The sequence below is a fragment of the Lepisosteus oculatus genome, chromosome 2 (assembly GCF_040954835.1).
Source record: "Lepisosteus oculatus isolate fLepOcu1 chromosome 2, fLepOcu1.hap2, whole genome shotgun sequence".
Lineage (NCBI taxonomy): Eukaryota > Metazoa > Chordata > Actinopteri > Semionotiformes > Lepisosteidae > Lepisosteus > Lepisosteus oculatus.
Window position 1 is genome coordinate 51,358,258 of NC_090697.1, and position 19,416 is coordinate 51,377,673.

The window sequence follows — 19,416 nt, forward strand, 5'->3', positions numbered from 1 at the left end:
GGAAGAATTTCTTAAAATAATATTCAAGGGAAAGACATCTTAGAGGATATTTAAGGTAAAATACACCTGTGTTACTTTAAATTATAAAGAAATTACAGCTAGCATGCAGTTGTAACAAGTTTTAATTCAAACATCTATTAAACAGAAAGCTTTACAGTATAAAACCTTAAAATATACTGTATACTTCCCTAAAGGTTCCTATCACATTAAACATTTTCATTAATAGTTCATTTAATTGTCAAAGTGCCACTAAGCAAAAAAATCTTAACAGAGCCATACTACTACTACTACTACTACTACTACTACTACTACTACTACTACTACTACTACTACTACTACTACTACTACTACTAGTTTACTCTCATTTAGCGCTTTTCTGGACACTTCACTCAAAGCGCTTTACAAGTAATGGGGACTCCCCTCCACCACCACCAATGTGCAGCCTCCACCTGGATAGAAACTACAGAGCAAAACCAATACTTGAGCTTTAATCCTACAATCAGCTTGCTAAATAAAGTTACATAAATATATTTAAAGTGAACCACTTTTTTAATGCATGTGGCAAATCCAGACTTCTAAGGTGATGTAGCGTTGGGTGTCTGTAGGATAGGCATGGAGGACTGGCTTTGTGTTGTTTGGGTTTGTAGTGTGTGTGCGCTCATGCCCGCTGTGTGTTCTGCCAGGCCTTCATGATGGAGCTGACCTCACACCAGAGCAGCGTGGGCAATGTACTGCAGGCCGGCAACCAGCTCATCGCCCAGGGCAACTTGACCGAGGAGGAGGAGAATGAGATCCGCGAACAGATGAGCCTCCTCAACTCGCGGTGGGAGTGTCTGCGAGTGGCCAGCATGGACCGGCAGGCCAGGTGGGTTCCCCGGCTTTTAGGATGTCAAGCCCGTGCTCAATGGGTTGGGATAAAGACATTTGAAATTTGTCCCACACTGACAAAGCGTTATTTTCAGTTGAAAGTAACTAGACTTTTTCAAATATGCTAGTTACTCATTGCAGTTTTATGTAAATGAATTTATAGTGTATGTTGATTAACTGAAATTAGGAAGCTATATACAGGCCTAGGACAACTGGAGGAGGCTTTGACACTGCTGGTAAATAAGCCATGACACAGTGGAAGTCCATTAATCATTTTCTAGGTTTCATTGAGAATTTCTCACAGAAGCGTCAACTATGTTGCACATTATTTATTTTGCATACCATCACATTTTTATTCTCAGTACTAAAATAGTTTGGTTGGCTACTGGATCCAAATATGTTCAATGGGCCTCTCATTTGTGGCTTTTCTGATATTTGGATGAATGATGCAAATAACAGTAATAAAATGTTCTTGATTTTATTTTATTAGTTTTTCTCTTGTTTTTCTTTTGAGTACTGGTACCTCATGATAAGTGCTTTTGCCTTTTTTCCAGTGTTCTATAGTGCTGCTATTTATCTTTTTGCAGATGCGTGCGTCTTTTTGCAAGTGTTCATCCTTTTTAAAAAGAGTTGGGGAAGCCTATGAAACCCAATTTATCTAATTCTCTGAAAATTAAGTCAAATTAAAGTATAGAATTGGGCTGATAATTGTTTAAAAGTCACTACACATCAGCACCACAGTGCCATGATATCACCTTTCAGGGTTTGGGGCTAAATACTAGTTTGGTTATTTACATTGAGGATAAATGGAAATGTGAAAATGAATTTAAAAAAATTGTCACTTAGACTCTATTTTTCTGTTGGAGTGGCCCTGACATCACAGATGAATTGCCTTAAGATTCGTAGTGCCTCACTGAGGGATGTCCTCTTGTAACTTTACATCACACTGATGTTTGTGTGCAACATTTTCCTTCCTCTAGGCTTCACGAGGTTTTGATGGAGTTACAGCAGCAGCAGTTGCAGCAGCTTTCGGATTGGTTGACACAAACAGAAGGACGAATTCGCAAGATGGAATCTGACGTGGCTGGGGACTTGGAAGGCTATAAGAAGCAGATTGAGCAACATAAAGTAAGACTTGGGATTCCTTATCCTTTATTCATAGTGATTTGGTGGTGGAAATCATAACATTTTGTTTGAGCCACTTCATCTATGGCTCATTAGCTCACTGGTAGTAAAGTAGTAAGTGTAATGATGGATACACAAGATTCTTACTGGACTGGAGGTTTTGATCGTTAGTAAGGAATTGAGGGTTGTCCTGCTGAAATGTCTTGGAGAGTTGGAACTTCAGTAAAAGTACCCCAGTCAGTTCACCTTTCTGGCAATTATTTTGTATTGTAACGAGTTCACATCATAATGGTAGTCTTTTGGTAGTGTTTTGCAGTTTCAACACACAATGTAATTTTAACCTCTCCAAATGCAGTTGTAATACTTTTTGGACAAATAATTAGTGTTTATTAAAATTCCAAAATATTGGAACCAAATATTAATTAAATTCATTATATGATTTTGTTCAACCTTTTTCAATATATAATATATATACCCTATTCTATAGTTAACACAGACATATATTTTAGTTATCTGGTTACTGTATATATATGTATAAAAAGAAATCAACATGTTTACAAATTAATCTCATAAACATGTACATATATAGAAAAACAGAGATGCAACAAAAGAAGGTGCAAAGTCTAGATTAAACATTTTAGATTTAACCACTTAAACTAAGCTATTAAAGGGACTGAATTATGTTTTGATAGTAGCACATGGAGGTGACTGTTAAATTGGTTAAACAAAAAATATTGTTTCGAAAATCTATTTCTCCACTAATTGCTCTACATCATCTCTGTGCATGTTGGCATTATACTGTGTATTCAGGGTGATTGCAGAGAATGGTTCAGTGGTCAGGAAACAGAAGCTTTTCTTTGTTTGTCCTGTAGAAGAGCAAGAGCTCCTTTTTTCTGCACAAGGGTCTATTATTCCAAGAGGCACTAGAAAGTGGAACACCATTCCTTTTTAAAAATGAACCTGAACATGGAGGATGTAGTCCTGGTCTTGATTTTTTGTAGCTTTGAACTGTGGATTGATGTAGCTCTTTTCTTTTAGTTGTTAAAATAAAAATGTTCTAACCATTTGTACTTTGTGCGATATTTCATTGTATTACATGTATTTTAGCAGTACGGAAGTAAAAATATTTCCTTTTTCCTATTTTCTGTGGAGTCTGGTTTTCTTGTCTGGAGTTCCTGTGGAATAGGATTTCCAGAAATCAACTGCTGAGTCACATCTTCCAAAAGAGATTGTGACTTCAGTGAGATGTACAGTCTTGTTCCTTTGATTCCAGAAAGCAGTGTTAATATGTGTATTTGATGCAGGCACTACAGAACGATCTGGAAACGGAGCAGGTGAAGGTGAACTCTTTGACCCACATGGTGGTGGTTGTGGATGAGAACAGTGGAGAGTGTGCCACCGCAGCACTGGAAGACCAGCTGCAGGTAAAAGAGCAGCCTGTAAATGTGTATTAGAAACGAAACACACTATAGTGAGGTGTGCGGGTGAACCATAAAATAAAAAAAAACTTTTTATTAGGTATTTTGAGAACCCCATAGAAAGTTACTTTAAGTGGTAAGCATTACAGGCTAAACTCAGTGGTCTAGAAAATAGTGCAAAATCATGTCCATCATCTGAAGCAGTGGCTGGTTATGGCTGTTGGAACTGCTGTCTCGCAGCTCTTTGGTCCTGTCTAGCCTGTGGTGCCTTCTGTGTGTAGTTCTGTAATTCTGTGGGCTTTATGCAGGTACGTTGGTTTCCTTCCTCATTCTGAAGGCATGTTAATTAGTTTAATTAGTTTAATTGGTGTCTCCAGATTATCCACGTGTGCATTGCGTTTGTGCAGTGTGATGGACTGGCATGCTGTCCAGGGTGTAGTCCTGGCTTGTGCCTTTTGTTTGTGGGTTAGGCTCTGGCTCATTGTATTATTGTGTAATAGAGGGGTGGAAGGGTGTATACATTCTACATTTTAGGTCAAATCATCATAAGTCAAGAATAATTAGTAGAATTGTGTGAGGAAACATATTTAGACCTTAACGTATTAGTCATTCCATTTTTTTAGTTTAAGAAATTATTACAAAAAAGTTATTTTTTTAAAAAACGGGTTAGTTTCTTTGATAGAAATTGTATGTATGTTGATGTACTGTAGTGTGTTGGGTAGGTGCAGGTGTCCTAGGCTTGGGAGGTGCCAGTACTGATCTAATGAGTTTGCTGTTGCAGTCACTGGGTGAGCGGTGGGCAGCTGTCTGCCGCTGGACAGAGGAGAGGTGGCACAAACTGCAGGACATCTTCTCCGTGTGGCAGCAGCTGGTGCAGGACCAGGTGAGTCCTTGCTGTGTAATAGCCCTTCAGCGTAGCCGAGTTGCCTGTGTGACCCTCATTTTTTTATTTACAGTACATAGTGCTTCCAGGTAATTGGTGTTAATGTTTACAGGCAGAGTGGCTGTGAAGATAGGTAATTAAAGGAGATAAAGGGGAAACCAGTCTTTACCTTGGTTTAGGTCATTTTGTCATCTTGGTTTCTTGATGACTGCTTTTCAGCGATTGTGTGAACCATCAGGTTCTTCCTGGTCTCATTGAGAAGTGCAGTTTGTTTGCGAAATTTAAAACATAAATGGTCGGAGAGTTGTTTTTACATGGCCCTTATTTTCTGAACTTGTAAAGGTGGTTTCACAGGCAAAATCTAGGGTTTAATTTTCTAAAGTTAATTTGGATCAGCCACACAAAAAATGTTTATTGGGCCTTATGAAACCAGTGTTAAAATTTTGTAAAAGACATACAGGTATGAAAAATTCTAAACTCAAGTTTTATATAAGAGCTTCCTGGTGATAAAATATAGATACTTTGTACTTTTTTCTTTAATTAATACTGTATATACACTCTTAGTAGTGACAATAAATGTGCTTTTTTCAGTGTTTGTTCAAAGCTTGGTTGACTGAGAAAGAAGAAGCTTTGAATCAAGTTCAAACCTGCAACTTTAAGGACCCAAATGAAATTAACATGAATGTTCGGAGATTAGCAGTAAGTGCTTTTCATTCTCAGTGCTACATGATGCTCGCCTTAAAAGTGCGCATAGCTTACATAATTGGTACTTTTTATGGGGAATGTGGAGCATTTCTGATTTATAATTGATCATCTCAATATTCCACCCATTTACCACATGTATTTTTAAAGTTATTTAAAATAACTCTCTCTAGTCACCACAGTTCCCTGTAACATTTCTTAACTAAGCACCCTGTCCTTTTACAGCACAGAAAACCAACTGATAAGATCTCTCCCTGTGCATTTTATCTTATTCTTCATTCTTATCCAAACAAAGCCACTCTATTTTATAGTTTCATGCCCAAATGGATGCTTTCCAGGTTTGTCTGCAGTATGCTTGGAATGTGGTTTGACTTTTAGATCTTGAAGGAAGACATGGAGATGAAGCGACAGACGCTGGACCACCTCAGTGACGCAGGGCAGGATGTCATCCAGCTGATCGGCAGCCCAGAAGCCTCCCGCAAGATTGACAGTGATGTGGAGGAGCTGACGCAAAGATGGGACAACCTTGTTCAGAAACTGGAAGACTGCTCCAATCAGGTGCCCACTTTCGATTGGATTTGCACCTTTGCGTCCCTGGTGTGGTCATTATTTTCCATTTATTTTTTAAGCGTGAAGGCCAGAGAATGCTTGAACTTTTGATGGCAACATATTCCTTATGCTAAGCTTTCTTGGATGATTTCTTCCTTATGCTATCTTGTAGTACTCTGATTGTTAGACCATAAATCAGTAGTGGGCCTGAAGTGATTTTATTGTTTTTAATCTGTAAGGGTTTTTCAAACACCTTATGGTGAGGGATACTGTAGTAGAGGGTGGTATTATAAGTGTTCAAACTGAGTACTTATATAATGTATCTCTGCTGAAGACAGAAATATTGTACTACTAAGTGTATTCAGCTTGACATAATTTTTAGTTACTGTAACTACTAAAGTTATGTTGCTAATATCTCGTGTCTTGTACGTTACATTTAGTTGCCTTGTTTTAAAGCTGTTATTTTTTTTTTGCAAGGTGACCGAGTCAGTGTCAAAGTCAGGAATGTCCCAGGTTCAGGAGAAGGTTGTCATAGAGACGGTCACCCTGACAGAAGAAATGTCAGTGAAACAATCCAAGCAGGAGCTTCCGCCTCCTCCTCCTCCCAAGAAACGGCATGTGGATGTGGAAGCGAAGATGCTGTAAGGAAACTTCAGTGCTAGTAGAAATCTTCCAAGTTACCAATCTTCCAAACTCTTAAGTGCCAAATCACACTCCTATCTTTCTGCCATTTGCTCTATTTTCCCATTTCCAGAAGTTCAGGGCTTTAAAGATTTTTATTACCATGGCATGCCTGTTGCTAAATCAAGTTGTTCAGGACCAGTGTTTTTATAACAGGTGAATATGTAATTCTGCATATCGTAATGCAGCCATGTATGTCTTTTGAGATGCAGGTATTTAAATTTAATTGTTGTTTTACAGTAATATCATAAACCAGACAATGTTTTTATCCAGGATTGATGGTGAATTTGTGGAGATTCTGGATTGGATTGCAAAATGGAAAGCTTCCATTCAAGACTTCAGTTTCAAAGACTACGAGAAGATGATGGACACTTCTGACATTAAAGAAAAACTGCAGGTAAAGGAGTAACGATGTTACTGTCATAATCCAAGTGCAGTGGGCATACAGTAGTGATCACTTTTTGATGTTTAATGAGATTTGCTATCATCACTGTGAATATACTATTGTTTAGAAAGTGAGAAATCTCCCCATTTTGAAAGGTGGTTCGGTCAGTGAATTGTGCTCTTCCTTTGTAGTCTCTGGAAGCTGAACAGCCACAAAAGCAGCTGAAGGTGCAGAAGGTGCTGCAGACTGGGCAGGACATGCTTGAGCAAATGGAGAAAGGTAGGACCACTGTCCAGGGAAGAACAAGCCAACTTGCCATTATATGCTCCATCTTTATCAAACTGCAGTCCAGCATCTGCTTAAATTCTCTTTCAAACGTTACACAAGCTGAGAAACTGGAAATAACTGAGAAATGTGAGTGCCATATAGATCATGCTTTTTTTCCACAAGTCATCTGTGTTCCCCAAGTAATGTATCACCTGTGATGACTGCCCTCAAAAAGGCCGTGTGAGCAAACAGGAAGGCTTGCTACAATTGTTGTAATATTTCACTAGTGCGACATCTTCAGAATGATGAGACAAGATAAAGGCATGCAAATTGGATCTTATTTGAGATGTTAGCAGTGGGCAAGGAAGTCCAAGGGATTGAGTCCTTTAGACATTACTTTCTAACCCTGATACACAGAGAAGTCATGTGAAGTATGCTGTAGGACCAAAGCAGGATTTTGTTGGAATGTGGATTTCAGTGAAAACTTTGATGCTGTCTGCCTTTTTTAATGTACTGTAAAGTGCTTTGTAATAATTTAAATAGAGTTAGAAAGATTATATGGGGGAAGTATGTTTTGATGGAAGTTATAAGTACTGCCGATTAAGTACCAGTGTCTATTTCTGATCTAGGTTTTGTATTTGGTGCCTGATTGAGGTACAGTACATCTGCCACCCTCACATACGAGTGTGCTGTGTGCTGTTTAGTTCAATATGGCACTGTTGCCAGTACAGTTCTTTGTTGCTTGTAGAGACATCTCTGTGCATATAAAATATGAAATATTGTTCTGTGTATTTTTTATTTTCCACTACGTGCCCACATTTTTCTTACAGAGGAGAGAGAAATGTATGTTCAGGAGTACTAAGTTTCATAGCTGTACAAACACGTATGAACTATGGGATTTATGTTTGTGAAGTAAATAGTAAAATTGCAATTAGAAATTCTGAGTGGCTCAGCTAGTGAAAGTCATTGTAAGCTGTGTGTTGTTTGTTACAGGAACAGTGTCCTCAAATACATTTTTGATTGATATGTTTTGCATAAAAATTAAAGTATTCTTTAGAAATAAGCTGTTTTTTGCAAAATGTATGTTAATATAAAGCTGTCCAACAATGAAATGGTAACAAAAACATTGTATTGTAGAACGATTTATGGAGAGAATAATGCTTTTGCATTTACAGTACTTGTCAATACTTGTATATTGTAACTGATATTGTAACTAGAACAGCACAGAGCAAAGTCATATATTTAATAATTAAATGCATTTCAAAAAAGGGTATTATGCTCCTGTAGTTCATATTTTATAAATACTCCTCCAGCAGGGATTGCACTGTTTTTTTTTCCTCTTTCATTTGAAGTATTGATAAACGTAGATGGCACTGTATATAGCACATTAACAGAGCTAGACTGCATATAATTTAAGTAAAAAAAACTTTGGGCTTCAAGCTTTTATTACCACTAATTTTGTAGGTGACACAAAGAAAGCTTAGTGATACTTGATTGGAAAAACAAATTAAACACAATGAACAATAATAGCTCTATAATATTAATCAAAGGTCAGTGCATTTTGACTTGATTTGTTACTTTATTTAAGGGAAAATAATGTTCTGAATGAACATAGAGTGTGATTGTTTATGTCTGGCTGTAGGAGATTTAATTGTGGCTTCTACCACTGACCACCTGGTCTGCTTTGTACAGAGGGCCTGTCGGTGGAGGAGGTGAGAAACAGTCTTGATAAGGTTTTGTCAGAATGGGAGGATGGCAGCAGACAGTTGGAGCAGTTGAAACAGAAGGTGGAACACCAAGAAAAGATTTCATCCTTTTACAAAGAGCTGAGGGCGCTGGAGCAGGCTCTGACAGTCAGTGAAGAATGGCTGAGGGGCACTCCAGCTGTGAGTGACGAAGAGAAGACCCTGCAAACGTTGAAAACAGCCTGCGAGGTCAGTGTGCTCTTGAAATACTTTTCTTTGTTTAGCCTTCTCCACAAGTTCACTTGTTTTTTCATTTGAAGAACTGTATTTTGTAAGTAAAGTTCATGATGTTGGAATTTTAGAGATTGAAGAGGTAGACAGTAAATATAACTGGTAAGTGATAATATTGTCAGAACAATGATGTTAGATATTGAAATACTGTTTTATAAATTAACAAACGTTTTATACTGGACATGTCCATCATCACATATCACTGGTTTGAATGATTAAAGGTCCCGTATTGTAAATGTATACAGTTAGATTGTTTAATTAGTACTTAGGAAAGAGACTAAATTAATTGTTGTTTTAGGAGCTAGAAAAATATATTTTAAAGGTGGGAAATATTAGAAGTGTCTGTTGCTTCTTGCCTTAGGTCGAAATCTCACAGCTGGCAGGACTGAGCCCGCAGTTAGAGCACTTGGCCAGCGTGGCGGCAGCTCTGGGTAAAGAGCCCTCATCTCCAGGTTTCATCCAGGATGACTTCAGAGCTCTCCCTGCACACTACAGCACAGTGCTGAGGGACCTGCGGGCCAGACAGCAGGACCTCAGCACAGGTAGGAGCCAGCATGCAGGACTGCCATGATATACCACATGCACAGTCCAACACCATAACATCAGGAGGCCACTGGAGGGGGAGGCTCCGAATGCCATAATAGTGCTCAGATATTACAGTGAAAAAAGGTACTCACTGAAAGTAGCCTTTATTTTGTTCATCATCTCATCTGTAAGGTCCTCTTAATTATTGAATATTACTATTCATATTGATGCTTGCCTTCAGAAATGTTTTGCCCGAAGGACGTGACTTAACCATTGATACCTTACACAGCGCCTTTGGAAATTTTTCACTTTGGATTTTTTTTATAATTTGTTAAGCAAATTCAAAAATATTTTTAGATGTGTTTTTTTTGTCATTGATCAGTACAGCTTACTTTATGTTTTTACTTAATATTGAAAAGCAAACACTGAAATGCCTTGATCTGATATACTGATGAAGTATTTACCCCCTTTGCTATGATATTTCAGTCTGAGCCCAAGTCCATCTAATTTCCTTGTGAGATCACTTTAAAATTTGAATTGTGTCCAGCTTTGGTCAGTTCAATTGGTTGACATGATTTCAAGTGATTGGTACAGAAACTGTACCATGAAGACCAGGGATTTATCTGTACAACTAGAATATTGAGGGGACATAGATCTGAGAAGGGGTATAAATACATATCTACGCATCTATCGTGTTGAAACTTCTCAGGCTCACTGTCTGGTCCATCATTAAGAAATGGAAAGAATACAGAAGCACCCAGGCTCTTCCCAGAGATGGTTGTCCTCTCAAACTGAGCAAACAGCCAAGAAGGAACTTGGTCAGAGAAGTGATCAGGAACCCAATGACCACCCTTATGGAACCACAGAGGTCTCAGATGGGAGGACAACAATCCCTGCAGTACCACACAAATTTAGTCTCTGTGGGACTGGCCAGATGGATTAAAGATCCAATAAAGATGTAAAAATGTTTGGCACTTTTACTTGTGAAAAAAAGATTGCACTTTCTGTAATGGAATTTATGAGTCTAAATCTGAAAAGATCATGTTTTTAGCCTTATAAGGAAAATACATGCGCTCTTTCCCTGGAGGTTTTTTTTATAACATTATAAAGCTGGGTCGTTGGCACATCTCCAGTAAAAACCACACTTTTTTCATATGAGTTTCAAATGTTACTCATTGCTCTATTCATATTTTTGATCTAGTCTGAAACTTTTTAAGAGGATATTAAACCACTTCACTTGGCAGTCCAGTAAATGATCTGAATCAAAAATAGAACTTTGACAATGTGTGCTTACAAGAAATAATTTGCAGATGTCATTGTTATTGATTGATTAATGATTCCCAGTTCATTCAGCTACTATGTTCTGTGTCTGCATTGTGTTGACATTTGTGTGCTCTTATTTCTTTTTATTGGGGGAGACATGTCATGTAACAGTCCTTGGAAGCATTCCAATTTTTGTTTTTCCTCTTTTGCTGTTAAGTAACCTTGGATTTAATCTCAGAAAAACTATCTTGAGGGTATTAGATCTGTGTTCAGCAGGGGGAATGCTGCCAGTGGTTAACTGTTGAATTCAGCAGTATTGGCCTGTTTGTTTGCAAAATTATAGAATCATTTAATTACTGTTTTCTGTGGCCCACCAGCTGTTTAAGTATTAGATGGAGTATTTTTTATTAGGGCAGCATACTTCAGTTAAGAAAAGGGGATGACAATTCTTTTTTTTCCCAATTTATGCACATTTAGTAAGTAATAAGTAGTAAGTAGTCATTTATTACAGTTTTTGTGTCAGCTGACAAATTTGCCTTCCCTTTTCTCCAGTAAAATGCCGTGCTACCATTCACAAAATAATTCTACTTCTTCTGATATGTTGCTTCATGCTAAGTTTGCACCTTTGGCTTCTTTCTGTTAGTGATGGGCACGTATTCTTGAATAAAAAGCTTAAACATAATATCACATAATATCATGTTGAGGTATTTTACTCTATAGGAACATGGTAAAAGGAGAATGTTTCTTAATTCTAGTAGCATTCAAATGCATTCCTAGAGACACTGGTGTTACTGAGAGAGCTTTATCTTTTCTGTCTGGACTTGGGATTTTATCACTGGACTCTTCAAGTTATTATCAAAGTAGGAAAAAAGGAAAATATATATAAAGTACTTTATATACTTTTAGGTATTAATTTCTGGTTTAGTCATGTTTTACCTTTTAAGTTTAATGTTGAACTTCGCAGTAGTATTAGTGTGTTTAAGAGGCTAAAAATTAAAGTCCTTTTTGGCTGTCTTTTAACATAAATACATAAATGTACTACATATATTTTTGTTTGTTGTACTCCTAAAATTTCCATTTACCTTTTATTGTATTAATGTATTAAAGGAGGATCTGGACTGCTTTGAGTTTCTTAAATTACAAAATCCCTTATTCCTGTGTGCACAAAAGCCATTGCTGAGCAGCTGCTTTGCCCTCTAGTGTTTCATTGTAGTACTGAAGCACTCCTCCGATATCCTTGCTGAATTGTGAATTTTGGATGTTCAAGAAGTTGATAGATGTAGCTGTATTAGCCTGATTGGAGAACATTTGTATAAGAAAGTGCATTAGGAATCTGTGGTCTTATGATTTAATGGAAGTCTTCTTAGCTGATTGACTGGTATCCTTAATGATGTGATCTGGTGATTTGTATGAAATAACTCAATAATTAAAATTGGTGAGCCCCTTCTTCTGTCGATGTTTCAATTCTACCTGTAAGTCATAAAAGGCATCCCTTTAGGCCTGCGCTGGTAGGCTGAGTTCTTCTTGGGATTTTGCATACTTCTTTAAAATTGTTAATATTAAGGAAAGAGATGTTTTTGTATACATAATGATGGTGGTGGTTCCCACGGCTGTATGAATATTGAATATTGTGTATGTATCAAGCCTCTGCCACCCTTGTTTTTTTCGACAGCTGATTTGTGCTTTTCTGTATTTGTTTAAAGCTCTGAATAGCCTCCCCTCCCGGGAGCATCAGGATGCCATGAAGAGCCTATCAGACCTGCTAGATGAGGCTGAGACTAAGCTCAGCACATCCTGGAGGGAGGTGGTGAATGCAGAAACCGCTGAGGACGCCTTGAAAAATGTAGAGGCAAGTGTTGAGGAAAAATGAAAACTTTGTTTCTTTAGTTTCTCTGAATATTATTTTTGTATATTTCTGTGTTCTGCTTTAATGCCTTTGTACTTTGTACTAACCAATCCTGTTTTAATAAAAATGCATCTCGGTTATTTTTAGTCTTCCCACCTGTTAGATAATGATGTTAGGGGTTTGTTTGGTCATTCTTCCTCAGCTATTTGCACAGCGAAAGTTTCATCAGCTGCTTGCTTGTTCATTTGCTGGGCGTGTAGCTGATGGCAGTAGAGCGTTTCACATGATCTTGCCAGCAGTGTGCCTCGGCATGTTGCTCTGAGCCATCACAACGGCTGTATTCTTACACCCCCTAATATATCACATTCAGCTGATATCAGGTGTGAATGGAGAAGCCGTGACAGAGAAGGCATGCTTTTGTTTGGAAATGTAGGTCAGCCGTGCAGCTGATTATCAGAAAAGACAGATCAAGAGTAGAGCCAAAAGACGTAGCTCACATTCTGGGCTCAGGTCCCAGCTAGGCTTTTTACCCACCCCTTTGGCTTCTGCATGCAGATTTACCTTTGCCTGCAGCTCTTAAAGCTATACTGTCAACCTAAAATACTCGTCAGAGACATTTAGTGTAGCTCAGTCTTGCTTGAGCAGTCTGTTGGTCTTTACAGTGACAGCCTGATATATTACAGCTATTTAGTTTCCCACCTAGGTTGTAGGGAACCTAGGCAAATTTTAGTTTAGTTTTCAGCTTTTAACAATTTACATAGGATTCATGTGGTTAATACCACTTTCTACGCTCCCCTCATTGCACTGTGTTGCCTGTGTTGTACCGACTGGACCTCTGCATAATAAAAATGTTTGTCATATTTTGGACATACTGTATTGTTATACCCACCTGTCTGCTCATCTTAATTGGATCATTTATTAAGATGATCAGTTTAAATGCAATAAGGGAGCAAACTCTCAATAAATATGTTGCTTGGATACAAAGTCTACATTCTGACATTGGGACAAAACACTTAAAGTTGGGTAATTTTGAAACGAAAGCAGGCATGTAGAAAGCAAACAGAAGCCAAAAGGAGTCAATTAAAGACATCAGCATTGTAATAACAGCTTAACTGGAACAAAAAGCAGCAGAAACCTGGGTGCCACAGAACCAGGGTGAGGAATCCACTGTTGAACTCTTATGAGACACAGAAGAACTGCTGTAAGTTCATCTACACTCAAGAACAACTTTATACATCAATTTTCTAACCATTTCATCCCATTCAAGGTCACGGGGAAGCCAGAGCCTGTCCTAGCAAGCAATGGCATTACAGAAGGATAAGTCATGGAAGGGACATCAGCCTATTACAGGGCACACACAGACACAAACTCATATACTGTACACTCAAACCTAAGGATAGTTTTCCTAGAAGCCACCTAGCAATGTGTCTTTGGACTATGAAAAGAAACCTGAGCACCTGGAGGAAACCCACATGAACACGGGGAGAACATACAAACTCCACAGAAATAGCAGCCCAGGAACTGAACCCAGGGCTCCAGTGCCGCAGAACAGCAATGTTAACCACTGAGCCATGGTGCTCAGAAAGCCAAGTTGAACTCCTTAAGAGGATGATGTGATGTAATCCTCCAGTTCACTGTGGACTTCAGTTCACACATCCAATTTTGCAAGTATAAAAGGACATAACATGACAAAAATAGTGAAAATGTGAAAGAGTAATCATGAATAGGTATTTATTTCAATAGTCTGAATTTTCTGCTGTTTCCTTTTTATTTTCAGGTTTTCTTTTATTTTGGAAGACATCCGCAATTCACTCAATTCCTTCAACAGCATTAAAATGCTTTTATGTGTAAAAAACAAAAAAAGTAAAACATCTTGGCCCAACCCCGTGAATAATGGCAGTGCTTGTTTGCTTTCCTCCAGACTTTGTCTGCAGAACTGAGGGGCCAGCGGCCCACTGTTGAGAGGCTGCAGCAGGCCCCTGGGGGCCCAGTGAAGTGTGAGAGCCTGCACGAGAGGTGGGAGCAGCTCTGCTCCAGAGCCGGCGAGGAGACCCGAGCGCTGCAGGACATCGTGAAGACACTGAGGGAGTTCAATGTAACACTTACGCTTTATTCACCTCTTCTCAATGAAGCAAAGATCTCCCACACTGTAGCTCGGGGGTTGTAGAGATGATTCTGAACATCCTATGATAGCTGTGTTACGCTGGGCCTGACAAGGTGTTGAAACGGGCTCGGCGAAATTTAGAGTCAATGAGCCAAGGTATGCGGCAATCGAGATAATTTATTTGATGACAGTGCTGAAGATGACAAACAGAGCTGAGACTGAGGAAACAGCTGAGGCAGTAGCTGCGCAGCTGAAGCAGGCAGAGCAGAGGCAGAGGCTGAGGTCTGAGGTGATGAAGAGATGATTAGTGGCAATGAAAGAGGAACTGGAAACTGAGGATTAAGAAAGACTGAGAAATGCTTCTGAGAACCTGAAACTGAGATAAACTCAAAGCGGGGTTAGTAACTCTGAGAATACTGTGCAAGGTTCCCTAATTGGCCTGATAGGCCCAGCCTGATCTCGTTGGGGATGAGTCTCTAGCATGTGTGGAATGTGCATTGGTAATTGGTGGAGCTAATACGGCGGTGATGGAGCTCGTCGGGGCGTAAGAAGCTGTGCTTTTAATTATTATTATTATTATTATTATTGCTAACACTTATATAGCGCTTTTCTGGACACTCCACTCAAAGCGCTTTACAGGTAATGGGGACTCCCCTCCACCACCAATGTGCAGCATCCACCTGGATGAAAGCTATATTACCTTATACGTATTTGAGTAGTACAGAGCATCCATTATGGTGTATGAACACTTTATGTATCAATTAAAGAATATTAGATTTATCAAGAAGTTAAAGTGCACTTTAATGCAAATTTGCAGCATTGCAGGATGTAAAGACAATGGTATAGCAAAATATAACACTACCATTTTAATAATATACTGTGCAGGAAAGGGTTTGTATATGTAGGGGGGCAGCAGGGCTCTTTCGTGCTTATCTTGTAATTAGTACTCTAGATGAGCTACAAGCCTCAGTTAACCAAGTCGACAGTCAGTGTGGAAATAGATTATTGCTCAGTTCTTAGATACACATTAAATTATATGCAGTAACATTGCTCTGGGTAGTTGTTGGAGTTATTTGTAGGAGCCTTTTTCTCGGTCCTACTACACTTCAGTACAGCAATACCTCGCTAAGGGCTGGGGCTGCTTTCCAGCAGAAGGAGTACTGTGTCAAATCAGTGCTAATAGAGGCAGTTAGAGCTTAGATTTAATTGGGTTAAATGAGGATGCATTCCCTGAAGTGCTATTCCTTACATATAATCACAATTCGAGGGCTTAATTGGGCGGTATGAAAAATGATATTACTGATATTTTTACCAGAGTATATAATACGAAAATACATTTTGTAGAGAATGAAGAGTGTTTTTATTACTTTATAGTTAGAGAGCCAAATTTGGCAGCGCACCAATACATTCGGTTGGAGTTTGCATATATTGACCACCGTCTGCCTTCACTCCTCCAACTTGGCAGCAGTGGGAGGCTGATGGAAGGAGCTACTGTACATCTGCCAGGATGGGATAGGCTGTGGCTCTCAGGATTATTAATAAGCAGAATAGGTGAGATCACAGCTCACACAGAGAAGTGGGAGAGAGATTACAAAGTTCACTAACTGTACTGTACAGTAAACCTACAGTAAATATGTGCTGTACTACATTGTTTGGCAAACTCTCATTGGCTGATAGCCTGTGCTTGGTTTTTCACTGTTTCTCAGTTTTAGCACAGATATTAGCAGGATGTACACAAACAGTTTTTGGAATGGAATACGATTGTGTCAGTAACAGACTCACTGCCCCATGACACTTTCATGCTTGCGGTGTTTTTGCATTGCCTCTGGGATTTGTGATGTCTTTTTCATTAAAGTCATCAGGACATATTTAAATGTTTTTTGGCAAATCTAGTTTGTGGCAACAATATTTTTTTAGAAATAATTAGGGTCGGGAGATGAAAGAGGAGTGCTGTAGCCAGAAATCAAAGGGGTTCTGGGTTAATGTTGTTTTTCTCTCCCCAGGAGAACTCTGTTCAGGTTGAGAAGTGGATGGATGGCGCTGAGAGTTTTATAGCCAGAGAGAGTGCTGCCCTCGGAGACGCAGAGAAGCTTCAGGAAGAGCTAAATCGGTGCACGGTCAGTGTGAGAACTGGTCCGCTTGCATGCTGAGCTAGTATGCTTACAGTCCTTGCGTGGCTGGAGGAAAAAACAACGCTCTGAATGTGCAAACGTCTTTTCCCTACATTAGGAACACGGCCTTCCATTGGGCTAGCCATTCAGATGAGTTATTCTGCAGATGCATTGTTTCCAAATTCTTTTGAAATGACCTTTACCCCTTTAGTAAATTATGTAGTATGTAATTATTTCTGCTTAATGAGAAACCTAAAGAGGTATACAAAACGAATGGCATGACTTCAGGCAAGTGCTAAAAAGGATCTGAGATTGCACTTGTGTTGAATGGTTTGCCACTTAAGATTTTTCGATAGTACTGACTGTTTTCTTTACAGGCACATATTACATAAGTTACCTATCTTTGCAGGCAATCAACATACCCATACACCCACTCCCCACGTTGCGTGAAGGTTGCATTACACAAGTCTTGTTCGTAATTTAAGATAAGTTGGAACTCAGCCTTTGTTAGCCATGTATGAACACATACAGCGAATCACCATCCTTCCTGCAGCAGCAGTCCCTTATTTCCCCTAGCTGTGAGGAAGCAGAGGACAGCAGAGCTTTAGTCTCACCAGGGTTTACTGGCCTTTGATGAATAACAGGTGTGTGTGTGTGGAGTAGAGAGCAAGAGAGAGAATGTAGCGGCATCTAGCTTGCCCGTGAGGTAGATTAAGAGGAATCTTTTCCCCTTTATATATTGGAGAGAAATGAAAAAAGCATATATACATATTATTTACCATGTGCTTCATAATTGTGCAGGAAATCATAAAAACCGTTTGACAAATGTGTTCATACTACACATTTTTTAATGTACACTTTACTGTTCAGTAATTAAGCAAAAAAAACACATCAAATTAAAATAATAAACTAATTTGGATAATGGAATGGTTTCAGTATGGGTTACTCACAATTTTCAACAACAAATTGTGAAAAAATATGCAGAGGTTGCCACACGTGTGAGAAACTAAAGTGAGATAGAAGTGTAAAACAGAGCCTGGCTTGTCTGCTGTTCAGTAATGGAACGAGCCGAGTGTACTACTTTCTCTTCATGTATTTTACATTAAATTTCCCTAACTCAAATTTTATAATAGGGCCTATGGGAGGCTCTTATTTAAATTAGTCTTAAAATCTGAGAGTGTACTGCCCTTGAAGGTAAAAAGAGTGGTCTGTGCAATTATTAAGCAGCCTGAGCTGGTTTTATTTTGTCATTTGTCATTTCTCATAATTTGTCATTACTTTGGAGTTTTAAATTTCCAATTACGTGCTTACAAAATCCTTTATTTAAATCATCATCATCATTATCAAGTCATTTCAGCATTACTGTCATTGGTATGTCATGTGGTAATTCCTTCTTGAACAAAATCAAACCTGTGTTCACAGGAGTTTGTGAATGAAATGGACAATGTGGAGATGGCCTTAAAAACAATGGAAGGTGAAGTGAAAGCTGTTCAAGGGCATGCAGTACCAGGTCTGGCCAGGTGGGGGCAGCCCAAGCTGGAGGAGTGTTTGGTTCGATGGGAAAAGCTCAGCAAGCAGGTGGGAACATACTAGTGGTAGTTCACAGGAAGAGCTTTACATTTCATGATGGCATGTAGGAGAAAAAACAGTAGAATAATAAGATACTAAAAGTACATATCACCAGGTTTCGACTTCAGAGCAAAAGACAGACATTTAGCTGATTGATTGTTTATTGTTGATCTTAGGGGTACAAAATACAAAATCATTTAAAAATATTTTTTTTGTATTTATTGTCCTGATGTGTTTTCAGAACAAATGGGAGTTATTTTTATGATTTTCAGCAACTTTATGCAAGTCCAAGGTCTTTGCCTTTTGAAACAGTGATTCAGAAATGAAGCACGTTTTTGTGTTTACGTCAAAACTCCATCATTTGACTTTGCAGTTGAGAGAGCAAGATAAAAAAATGTGGCTGTCTGAATTGTTTATGTAAGAAGGACATTATGTGAAATATTAAACACCAGGGAAAAGACATGAGTGGGTAAACTGGAAATACACATCCCTTTAAAGCTGATTTCTCAAGAGAGACTTTCTGGTGGTTCTGTCCTCAGATGTTAAGCCACCAGGAGCGTGTGTCGGAGAACCAGGAGAAGGCGGTGAATTTGAGGAAAGACTTGGCAGAGATGCAGGAGTGGATGACTCAAGTGGATGAAGAGTATTTGATGAGAGACTTTGAATACAAGAGTCCTGAAGAACTGGAAGGAGCTTTGGAAGAGATGAAGGTGAGGATCCCGTGGTTGGTGGTCGGAGAATCGAGATGATAATTAATAATAATTATAATCATTGCTTACACTTATATAGTGCTTTTCTGTTCCACTCAAAGCCACCTGGTTCATGTTATGGCAGCCATAGTGCACCAGAATGCTCATCACACGTTAGCTATCAGTGGGGAGGAGAACAGAGTGATGAAGCCAATTCACAGCTGGGCATTATTAGGAGGCCATGTTTGGTAAAGACCAATGGGAAGTTTGGCCAGGACGCTGGGGTGACACCCCTACTCTTTTCAAGAAACGCCCTTGGATTTTTTATGAGAACAGAGAGTCAGGACCTCAGTTTTATGTCTCATCTAAAGGACGGCGCCTTTTTACAGTATTAAAGTTAAAGAGTCTACCTTCTCAGGCTTCTGCTTCTTTGAGGTTTAAAGGTTGAGTCACCGT

The 19,416-nt window shown here is 38.9% G+C and overlaps 1 protein-coding gene across 9 annotated transcripts in view; it reads left to right on the forward strand.

Annotated features, from left to right (window-relative positions):
- utrn (utrophin) overlaps positions 1-19,416 on the forward strand; it is a 292,295-nt gene that overhangs the window by 50,559 nt on the left and 222,320 nt on the right. For 8 of the 9 annotated variants that reach the window (XM_015347666.2, XM_015347699.2, XM_015347693.2 and 5 more), the window contains 16 exons: positions 684-865; positions 1,848-1,995; positions 3,297-3,416; positions 4,192-4,293; positions 4,885-4,992; positions 5,374-5,553; positions 6,022-6,185; positions 6,499-6,622; positions 6,802-6,889; positions 8,570-8,811; positions 9,215-9,395; positions 12,345-12,490; positions 14,409-14,582; positions 16,595-16,708; positions 18,125-18,280; positions 18,811-18,981. In XM_015347666.2, the coding sequence (XP_015203152.2) occupies positions 684-865; positions 1,848-1,995; positions 3,297-3,416; positions 4,192-4,293; positions 4,885-4,992; positions 5,374-5,553; positions 6,022-6,185; positions 6,499-6,622; positions 6,802-6,889; positions 8,570-8,811; positions 9,215-9,395; positions 12,345-12,490; positions 14,409-14,582; positions 16,595-16,708; positions 18,125-18,280; positions 18,811-18,981 (2,400 nt within the window). The remainder of the gene's footprint in view (positions 1-683; positions 866-1,847; positions 1,996-3,296; positions 3,417-4,191; positions 4,294-4,884; positions 4,993-5,373; positions 5,554-6,021; positions 6,186-6,498; positions 6,623-6,801; positions 6,890-8,569; positions 8,812-9,214; positions 9,396-12,344; positions 12,491-14,408; positions 14,583-16,594; positions 16,709-18,124; positions 18,281-18,810; positions 18,982-19,416) is intronic. The other variant, XM_015347718.2, reaches the window with a different exon arrangement.